This window comes from Lotus japonicus, chromosome 6 (genome assembly GCF_012489685.1).
Source record: "Lotus japonicus ecotype B-129 chromosome 6, LjGifu_v1.2".
In the NCBI taxonomy this organism is placed as follows: Eukaryota; Viridiplantae; Streptophyta; class Magnoliopsida; order Fabales; family Fabaceae; genus Lotus; species Lotus japonicus.
Window position 1 is genome coordinate 23,235,545 of NC_080046.1, and position 11,194 is coordinate 23,246,738.

The 11,194-nt window shown below is 36.3% G+C and overlaps 1 protein-coding gene across 1 annotated transcript; it reads left to right on the forward strand.

Annotated features, from left to right (window-relative positions):
- Nucleotides 1-8,868: 8,868 nt before the first annotated feature.
- Nucleotides 8,869-10,360, forward strand: LOC130724094 (uncharacterized). Its single transcript, XM_057575265.1, has 4 exons — nt 8,869-9,018; nt 9,372-9,503; nt 9,832-10,002; nt 10,142-10,360. The coding sequence occupies exons 1-4, from the start codon at nt 8,941-8,943 to the stop codon at nt 10,238-10,240; spliced, it is 480 nt and encodes a 159-aa protein (XP_057431248.1). The 5' UTR covers nt 8,869-8,940; the 3' UTR covers nt 10,241-10,360.
- The last annotated feature ends 834 nt before the right edge of the window (nt 10,361-11,194 follow it).

Below are 11,194 nucleotides of genomic sequence, written 5' to 3' on the forward strand. Positions count from 1 at the left end.
GGATTCCAAAATGGTCATAAGACCCGGATTTCCGTGTAAGAGCGTCTGTAGACGTCTCTTGTAGCAGACCGAAATGGCAGACCTACGGGTTACGGCTGATCTGACTACCGCTGATGTTGGAGTAAGAGGCACGCGGGCCGAAATGGTCCCACCGTGGCTGGTGCTAGGGCTGATCCGTTGATGTCCATCCGTTCCGGATTGCATATTGGTTGACTGGGTTAACCTGCATATCATTTCATGCAACATGCATACTGACTTAGTTGGCGAATGTGATTGTTATTTGTTAATCCTATTTGGAACATGCTAAGTGTTTTTATTGTCATTTATGTTCGTTATGGAATATGTAACCCTAGGATGTTATCCCTAGCTATAAGCCTAAGTGGCTATTCTATTATTTGTATCTATCGATGTTATTATTTACATAATTCTTTGGAGTTGACCCTCGCGTCTTCTGTGTGTGCTTTGGCGGACAAACGCCCTTTGTCAGATGTCCACGGCGGACTAGATCATGATGGTTCACCCTTCGGGGGGAACTAGAGTTGAGATACTGGAATAGGAGCGCATCGCGGTAGCGAGAGGAGGACGGATGGTGTACTTAGACTAGGTCGTTCTGAATTCAGATTCAGACGACGATCATGCTAGCATGTAGGTTTTAGTGCTGGTGTGAGCTCCTCGAGATGGGATTAGTGTAGGAGTAGAGTCTTAGCTCTGAAAATCATTTGTTTTCTTTGGGGACAGGGTAGTTTCCCACCTATAGCTTTTTGTGTGGTTTCTTTACAGGAATCACAGAGAGTTGGTTGGACTTAGGAGGTCTTGTTTCAGGCCGATGGGCCAGCTTATTCTCAGTTTTGAGGGATGGTGTTGCGGACACTTCACCTTTATTTTCAGTCTGTACATATTGCCTTTGGGCGCTACACTTTTTTTCCGTCACTGGAGGTTACTCGTGACGAGGTTGTTACTTACAGCGGGGGCTGTATTATATATTGTACATTAGTTCTGTTGCTTTTCGCTTTTGGGTTTTATTTAATTCAGTCTTGTCTTAGTTATTATCAAAAAAAATATTCACGTTTTTCCGCATTAAGTTTTACTTTTGGTTACTAAAGTGACGCCACCGAAATCGGGGTGTTACATGAAGCTTGTAGGCGTAGACAATATGCTTTGCTCCATTTATTCATTTCTCGGTACAGAGAGAAAGGTGAAACGTTTGATGTTGACATGATTGTACTAGTTTCTTTTGTCAATGTTCTTTGTAGAGTATCACGTGATTCCTAAAACTTGACTTTCTTCTCAAGAATGTCACATATATTTCCATTTGAATATGATGCTCTTTTCGCTCGATATTGCTTTCCTTTGGTCAGCCTTGAGATAGACATTGAACCTAGACGTTGAGAGTAGTCTTCTCAGATAGCTTGGACTGTCCTTGAAGCTTCGATTCTTCTTCTGTAGACGATCTTTAAGCTTCGCTTCATCTTGCATGCTTAGTTCTAAAGCTTTAATAGCTTGAAGCTCCATCTTCTTCTTCGTGAACTCCCTTCTTCTTGCTTGGGATAGACAATCTGATAGGTGTAGCATTCCCTTGCTTGTATCGTCTCCTCATGAACCTTTTGACTCTTCTTTGCTAGATGATCTTGATGCTTTGAATTTCTTTGTGCGGACCATCTTGAGTCTTGATCTTTACTTCCTTTGAATAGACAGACTAGCAGATTTTAGACTTCTTTGCTAATGTAGTTGCTTTGTAGCTCCGATCATCCTTTTCTTTGGTCAGACGATCTGGTAGAGTTGACATTCTTTTTCTTGTAGTCTTGCTTGTATCTTTAACATCTTCTTTCTTCATCTAGTTGCACCATTTTTCAGCATTCCTTTGGTTGTCGAGCTTGTCTTGTCGCTTTGACCAATCTCTTCCATGTTGAAGTTGTCTTCATGTCATCGTCTTGCACTGCTTCTTTAGACGTTAGAGCGTGAGAGGTATAAGTATAATTTCCTGAAATACATTTCACATTATATATTTAATCAGTTCACTTATACTCTTGAAAATTTTTATCACTCATCTATGATTCTTGTAGTACTTGATTAGTGCAATGAAACACATAATTCATGAAGAAGAAAACATACCGATATTTCTCCAGTGAAGCATGAGGGGTATCTTTTGATGTTGTTATAGAACATATGCAAGTTTTTCTTTTGGATTTTAAGATCTTCAGGTTGATGCTTTATCCACGCCTTCTGACTGTGACTTGTAGTCCTTAGTTCAGCTTCATCTTCATCTTTGGCTTGATCAGCTTTATCTATTGATCTGATGCAGTCATGTGGCCTCAAGACAATTGTGTTGCTTCTTATCTTCCATCTTGATTTCTTTGGTTGTCGGTCCTTCAGCTTTGATGAAGTCCTTTTCCTTGAATCATCCTGGTTGCATCAGGCTCTTCCTGCTTAACAATCTTGGATCAGAGGTAGATATGTCTTTGCGTGAGTATGGACTCATTGACACCCTTTGAATCTTCCCCAAGGATCTTTACTCCACACCTATTAAGGTGTCTGTATTTAGAGACCATGCTCTAATACCAATTGAAGTTGATCCAAGAGTAGCACAAGAAAGAAGGGTTTGAATTGTGCCATCCATAAACTTGGATTTTCAAACGATTGAAAGTTTGATCATCTTTGTTGGGATCGTTTGGTGCAGCGAAAATGTAAGAGAAGGGAAAGAGTCAATAAACACCAACATTTTATCCTGTTTCACCCCCTGAACGATAGGGCTACACCCATTCCTTGGCTATACCAAGATTTCACTAAGCACAAGTATCAAGGACTTCTTCATATATACAAGTATTCTTGTACATGTCTCTTCAGGCATACCAAGTATTATTTTACCACTGCCTCTCCAGACATTCCGAGAATTCTTTTGCCACAGCCTGTCTAGGCATTAAAAATATTTATTAGGACTTCTCCTTACTAAGTATTGTCAGAACTCCTCCTTTACAAAGTATGTAGGACTGCTCCTTAAACAATCTTTCTCAAAGAGTGATGGTAGATACAATTAAGTTCATGAATCATAAAGTATTGAAGATGAGATTTGACTCTATGTGTATACTTTATGTTCTAATACAAGAGAGAATAAGTGAGTGATTTGACTTTTAGGAAGAACTTATCTTCATGTCAAAGAAGACGATATTGATGATCATTTCTGAGTGATGAGCTCTGAGGCTTATTTTCTTCTTGAGCTTGAATGCTTAATTGTGTTGAGAATGAAAACTCAATCATGGTGAGCATAAGCGCTGAGTCTACAGTCTTATGTTGTTCACTTTATACTCTTGAATCTGCCATTGGAGCGTGTTCTTCACAGAGCTTCTAGCCGTTGGATCAAACCGTACATTATGTACTTGATTCAGATGTGTTGATGTCATAGTACTGTTTGATTGAGACCTTTTGCCGAAAAGATGTATTATGTCAGCTTGTAGGTACCATAGGTTTGAGCTTCTATCCGTTGGTGTATAGATATGGAAATGTGACAGTGACACCATTGTACTTCTTGCTTTGCTTTGTCCTTTGTCAGAACATGTGATCTTGACTTTGCATACCTTCTTTATGAATATGTTCCACTCAGACGATGTGCTTTGATTGCTTTTCTGCTTCTATCATCTTTCCTTTCTTCAGGCGATCTTTCTTCGTCATTCTTCTATTCTTTAGACTATGTTCCTTGCTTCATTCATTCTTCATGTTGGTCGTAGGAGTTTAGAGATAAGCTTTGGCCAATCGCTTGAAGCTTCTTTTCTAGAGATGGATTGTCTTGAAGTGTGTTGCCTGGATGAGTAGATTATAATATGCAAAGACAATAAACTTTATTTCATTTTTCCATTTCTCCATTCCTTGATCAACGTGCTTTATAGTGATCCCTTGATTTCTGGAACTTAATCTTCTCCTCTAGCATGTCAGAGATGTATTTCAAATTCACTTGGTGCTCATTCTCTGATCGTTGCTTCATTTGTTCATTCCTTGAGATAACGATGAATGTAGATGTTGAATGCAGTCTTCTCAAACGATTTGATAGCTTTGCTTGATCTTGCATTGGTTGACTTGAAGCTTTGATTTCTTCTTCTTTAGACAGACTTGATGCTTTGACTCTAAATGTGTAGATTGTCTTGTGTCTTGATCATTCTTCTCTTTTCTAGCGTAGACGATGTGGCATATTTGACTTTCTTTGCTTGTATCGTCTGCCCTTGTTGCTTTGATCTTTCTCCTCTTAGGTTCAGCGTTTTCTTGCATAGTCTTGTGCTTTTAATATCAGACGATGAGGGATGTGAATTATAAGTGTTGTCTTTCCTGAAATGTAATTCATGCATATAAGGCTTTAAGCATAACACTTATAATCTTAAAAATTGTGATCATTTAAAATATGATAAACGATATATCTAGTGTTTGAACTTAACATAATGGATATCGGAGCGACAACAGAAGTATATCGGGCACAAAGGAGTTGTGTCGATCTCAGTGGTGATAGATCTGAAACAGACACAGGCTCACTGGTTGTGACCAGGCAACACAATGCTTGGCTGATCGCATGTTGAAGGCGTGGATTTGATATGGACAGGGACATAGCAACGTCGAGGCGGTGGTGGTGTGTGGTAGTGGTGATGGGTGTGCGGCGGCAGTGCTGAGTGCGATTTGGTAACGCACGATAGAGAGAGACTTTAGTGCGACAAAGAAAAAGAGAGAGAGGGAGAGAACTCGCGAGTGGGAGGCAGAAGGTTTGGAGGTTCAATTTGAAACTATAACCTGATACAATTTTTTTGAAAGTTAAAGATATATATATATATATATTATATATATATAATATATATATTATATATATATATATATAAAAGCAATGTTGAGAAACAACTCCTCATAAGGTACACTAATCTAGCCAGCAAAACACAAGAGCTTGCTAAATATCAAGTAAAAACCCCAAGCGACTACTCCTCTAAAAAGATGTTCGTAAAAGTAAAAAAATGACGACAAATACGACCTAAGGAAATAACCAAGCCGCTCGAGACCTGCAACCAAGACCAATCTAAAAGAGCATACCAAAATCCCAACAGATAAAATCAATCCACACTATATAGCATTGGAACAAAAGAGGATCACCCATCCAAAACTCGTAGCATTGGCATAAAAGAGGATCACCCATCCAAAACCGTGCATAAACAAGACGCTGAAGCTGGAAGGTGATCGTAGCCACAACGAGCAAACATGGACCGACAACCAATAGCCACACAAGAACCAACCGGCCACACCACACCTGAAGCTTCCACCGACACAAGCCCAACCACATGCGTACCCCAAAACCACTGTCGGCAGAAAACCTCAAAGCAAAAGCCCGAGAACCCGAAAACTCACCTAACTCGCTCCAAGGCAACCCGTTTGGAATTACAAGTCCCACAACCATTAGGTAATGTGGTAGCACAGTCTGCGCCGTACTCATCACTGCACTGTCCAAGTATAGCATGGCAAGTCCTTACATATTCGCATTCATAAACACAGTCGCTTGCCTGATGAGATGCAATTCCCCTTGCCATTTACAAGCAAATAGTGACAATAGTGGTCACAAATTGAATACTGTGTCTGTGCAACATACCCACATGTACCGAGATATTGCCTACATTGATTTCTCCACTACCAGAACCAGATGATGAACAATGAAGCAATTGTGTCGTCACCCAAAAGAGCCTGGTGTGATTGAAGAAGCCCCGAATTTTACCTAGTTCACAGCCCTATAATGTAAAATATAATAAGTCTACAACAAATTACTCCCTCCGTTCCATAAAGTTTGTTGTTTTGCACAATTTTTCAATATTCCAAAATGTTTGTTGTTTTAGAAAACCAATGCATTTTTTGCTAATTTTTTTCACCTATATTCTCATTTAATACATTTTCTCTCACTTATCACCTTTCATATTAACCAACCACAACTCTTCTCTATTAATTACATTCTTCTCTATCTAAGTATAATTTAGGCTTATTTGCACTTTTGGACCCCCACGTTTATATTTTTTGCGATTATTGACCCTGATCTTATTTTTCTACGAATGGAGACCCTAATCTTTCAAAATGTTGCACCGTTTACCCTTCCGTCTAAATTCGTCAAAAACTTGACGAAATCCACTTACCTGGCCTTCCGATAGAAGGGTAAACAGTGCAACGTTTTGAAAGATTAGGGTCTCCATTCAAACTAAAAATAAGATCAGGGTCAACAATCGCAAAAAATGTAAACTTGAGGGTCCAAAAGTGCATTTAAGTCATTTTTTAAATCCCCCTTTTATCCACGTGGAAGACCATATCAGCGTGTTCCGTCAAGTTTTTGACGGATTTGGACGGATTTGGACGGAAGGGTAAACGGTACTGTGTTTTGAAAGAATAGGGTTCCCATTCGTAGAAAAAAAAGATAAGGGTTGACAATCGCAGAAAGTTAAAACATAAGGGTCCAAAAGTGCATTTAAGCCTATAATTTAATAGTTGCACATCATACTAGTAAAATTAAATAAGGGCAATCTAGTCAAATTATACTATCAATAATTGTTTTCTTACCCTTTGTGTCACAACCTTAAACTACAAACTTTCTGGAACGGAGAGAGTATGTGAGGTAGACAATGTACTATTTATAGGAAAATATCACATGGCAAAAAGTAAATTGCATAATAATAACCCTAAAAATAATAGAGAATATCGCATAAGATATTTAACTCTTAAACAATTTTTATTATGGTAAAATAGTGAATTCTGATTAGATCATATGTTTACGTAATTTTATTTATTTATCTTTTTACAGAAACGTAAACTTTTAACAGTACATAGTTATTAAACTTTTTTTTTTTCAATAAGCGTAGTTTTCAATTTTGAACTAACTAGCTAATTCAGCTATTTAACACAGATGGTTTCAGGGAATCTGTGGGATTGAGTTGTGAACGACATTACTCTTTTTAAATATAATCACGGGATCCAAATTATTTGAAATTTTATATTTAAGAAATCACAAAATGCCATTTGAAAATCTAGATTTGTTACTCACCAGTCACCATATATATTTTAATAATCTTTTCCCCACAGGCAAACTAAAAATGACAAAAATCACAACCTGAACCGCTTTTGTGGTTTCATTTTGGAGGAAGCATCATTTTTTTGCCGCACTTAGAATAAAACCAAAATTTCTTTTAACTTGTCTGGGTAGATATATTGGGAAAGCCAAATCAATAGGGAGAGAAAGAGAAAGAAGAGAGAGAGGAGCTCTTCCCCGTGAGGAGAACTTGGAGGCATCCAAAGAAGACACCTAAAGCTGTAACAAAATTTTGACACTTTTTGCTGGTGTGTGATAAGTGAGTAATGATAGGTACACATAAAAACAATATTGGTATTTCAAATAAATTTTCTCTCGAGATTTCACTCTTTTGTGACATTCGTCATATCAACTTTTTTTTTTTTCTTTTTCACTCTGGATGTTTATTGAATATTTGCACTACACGCTTTGATACCATGCATTTTCCGTGATCAATATGGTGTGGCTCTATCAACCATTGAGATTCCTTGCAGCTTCCAACTTAACCCCAATGTTGCATATAGTACTCTACCATCTCTTTCATCAGTTTTTCACGTTCCCATGCAGAAGAATGTTTGTTTCCAAAACAAGTATACTGTTTTCTCTTACCCTAAGACCCCACACGCTTCTTTCATGTATATGTTTAATGCATCCATGGCTTATTCTATGCAGGACAAGTTTATACCAGCTTGCACACGTTGTCCTCTTCTCTATTATCCACTTTTTTACTGCTATACAGAATGTGGCAAATCAAACCCCTTTCATCCTAAGTGATTATATATATTTCCCTTTCTTTTATCAAGTTAAAGTAGAAGAAGTAACTTAATTTTATTGGTATAACTAAATAGTCATATAGATAACTATAGGAGAGTAAACCAAGCTGAAGGAGGAAAAACTCGTGATCTAGAAGTTTAAATATTATCCTTATTCACTAATTAAAAGAAAATCATATACAAATTAACAAGCAACTCAACTACCAATAATGATTGTCGAACATACAGGACTATACTACGACATGTGATCAACATACGTGTTTTCTTATATTGGGTTGAGCACCTTTTATGCTCCCCAACAATAAATTTTTTTTATCAAAAAAAAATATACATGTTTTCGCTGTTAAAAGTGAAATGTAAAAAAAAAACATAACACTAAGTTTTGAACTGTCACAAAATTAGCACTTATTTGAAGACACACCCATTTCGTGCGGTTTAAATAAACGTTTGCTAAACTTTTTTTGTACACTTCACATTTAGTTGTGAAAACACATATGTCGATCACATATCGCACATAAAAACATTTACATAGTTTGAAACATGTCATCTTGTTACAAACTTGGGTGAGTTATAACACGGGACCAAGAAAATTACATTATTCACATATCTTATTTACATTATGCTCACGTATCTTATTTTACATTACTGACACTCCTTTTAGAGGTGTTATAGGAAGCCCATACAAACCTACAAGATTAAAATTTTAGTGATTTTTTTCACCCTCTTGTAAAGTTAGCATCCAATAGTTATTAATGAATGTAATAATTTAATGAAATTTGAAAATAAGGCATAGTAATTAAACAAAAATTAAATTGTTCTTTAATTGTTATCTTTTTATTTAATTTACTTTTTACCAAACGTAGTTATTTGTATTCCATGCTGTGTCAAAGTAGGTCTTGATTGGTTCAGATCAAACTTCAGTGGCAAACTGGCAATGAATATCATTGAAGGAAAAGAACAAGACCCTTAAAATTAAAACATATTGTAATTCCAAAACTGCATCACATGTGATCAACAAGATTCTGTCCTCGTCCCTCTTTATAAACCATCAAATTATTCAGATTTCTTTGTATAAAGTTTTCTTGTGTGAGAGAGAGTGAGAAAATGGTCTCCAGGGGTCACAAGAGAACAGCCATGTACAGGAACCTACAACTTCTTCGTTCAATCTCATGCTCTCATTCGGTGATTACTCTGAAACATCTTTATTTTCTCTGTTTGCATGCAGTTTCTCCTCATTTTTAATTTCTGGATGAACTTTTGTTACATGCAAAATTAATCCATTTTAAAAGCAAAAAAGCTTAATTTCCATTCAATTTCTATCAGTCTCTTCCTCTTATCAAATACATTTGTTCCCATTAACCAAAACATGATCTAAGGAGACTTCTCCACTTGATGTTAACATTTGAATAGAAACACTCACTTTGAAATATCAATCCTTTTCTTGCTTATGATTTTGCCTCTAAATGCATATTAATATGCTTCATGAACTGAAGATCACATTGAGATATGGTGGAATGATTTCCATGTTTATACAGCGGCGCCGTAAAGCCTCAGTTTTATTGGATGTATCAGAGTATATACAAGGTTTAAAGCAAAAGCTGCAAGAATTGAACCAGTTACAAGTTGCAAAAGCTCAGAAAATCATTGATTATGATCCAATGCCTAAGGTAATCAACTATACTTCACATTATTAAATTCAGTTGAAAGGGAATTCAGAATTCTTCTAGCCAGATAATTTTAAATTCAGTGAAGTGAGGGAACTTCAGCCGTTCGATCAAAGATACCATTAAGATATAAAGATATTATTTCAAAGGTTTAATAATCTCTTTAAGTCTGAGTCGTCTCATTAGTCAAATGATTGAGAACCCCTGACTGCATCGAATGCAGAATTTCATGACTACAATGAACTGGGTTCAAGATTCTTCTGCCTAGTAGCCTAATAGTAGATAATGATCATAATTGATTAATTTTTCATTGTTATTAATGATTTTGCAGCTTAAAGTTGAACCACAAGAAGAAGGCTTTGTGATTAAGGTGCTGAGTGAAAGGAGTTGTCAAGGGTTGCTGGTGTTCATATTAGAAGCCTTTGAAGAGCTGGGTCTTGATGTGCTCCATGCTCGGGTTTCTTGTGCAGACATCTTCTCTCTAGAAGCTGTTGGAAACAAAGTAATGAATGATGTGACATACACACTCACATGCATAATTATCAATTAAGGAAACCAGTTCCTTTCATTTGTACTGAATGAATGATGAAACATTTTTGGTGAAGCCACTGACACGATTAATTGCTTTATGGATGTTTCAGGAGAACAATCAAGATACTCGTCCTTTGGATGCACATATGGTTGAAAAAGTAGTGTCTCAAGCTATTCAAAATTGGAAGGAAGTTACACAGAAATTATGATCAGAAAAAACTACTGTCCCCAATTAGAAATCTTGTGTTTACTTGATCAGTTTACTCTTTCTTTGTTACCAAAATGTTTCATATTAGATATAAATAGATCCATGTAGAAGTTTGACTTTCTGATGAATATCTTATTTAAATGATTCTAGAAAAACTTATATTAAATCACTTTAATTAGTTTTAAGTGGATAAATAATATATTTAAAATAAGTGGATTAGAAATTCCACTTATCTTAAATCATTGATCCACCTAGCTAGGACTGAGTAATTTAACCCAAGTTTTTTTATGGGTTATTTAGACCGGCCCAATAGGATTCTTATGAAGTGTGTAGTCCCAAACTGACCAGCATCCTAAATGAGTGCCCTATAGTTGCATGCATGTGAGAAATAACACATAAGAAAAGGAAGGTTAATAGAAATTTGCTCAGTAAATTAAAATAAAGTAAAATTCTTAAATCAAGAAAAATATGTTAATATTGCAATTGGTTCCCAGAAACAACCCAAAAACACGTTGTCCTAAAAATACATATACAAAAGCAAGTCTACTCTATCGCTCAAGTAATATAATATAGGACGGAAGTCCCAACTATCGAATCTCAAGGGATCAAAGTGATAAGAGTTAACTTCAGGAAATTCTTATGTCTAAGTGACTAAAAGTTGAGTTGGACTGAGGAAAACTGTTCACCAAAGTGAAGAACATAAACGTATCAAAACAAAGAGTTGTTTTGATTGAGAACAAAGAGTATGCTTTAAAGCAGTCAGATCCACTTCCCCAGTTCCAATTCACTTTGCTAAATCCTTTGTTTACTAGTTGTACCCTTTTCTTTTTTTTGGTCAAGCTAGTTCTACCCTTTAAAGCATTAGTTTTTGTTAGCTTGCTTATGTAAATGCACTACTATATAGTGAGCAACCTGCATCACTGGTGTGATCATGCTAATAGGTTAATTTGAAGAA

Coding starts and splice junctions, on each gene's coding strand:
- LOC130724094 (XM_057575265.1), top strand. CDS start 8,941: ATGGTCTCCAGGGGTCACAAGAGAACAGCCATGTACAGGAACCTACAA. Junction 9,019..9,371: donor CAATCTCATGCTCTCATTCG/GTGATTACTCTG, acceptor ATGTTTATACAG/CGGCGCCGTAAAGCCTCAGT. Junction 9,504..9,831: donor ATTATGATCCAATGCCTAAG/GTAATCAACTAT, acceptor ATGATTTTGCAG/CTTAAAGTTGAACCACAAGA.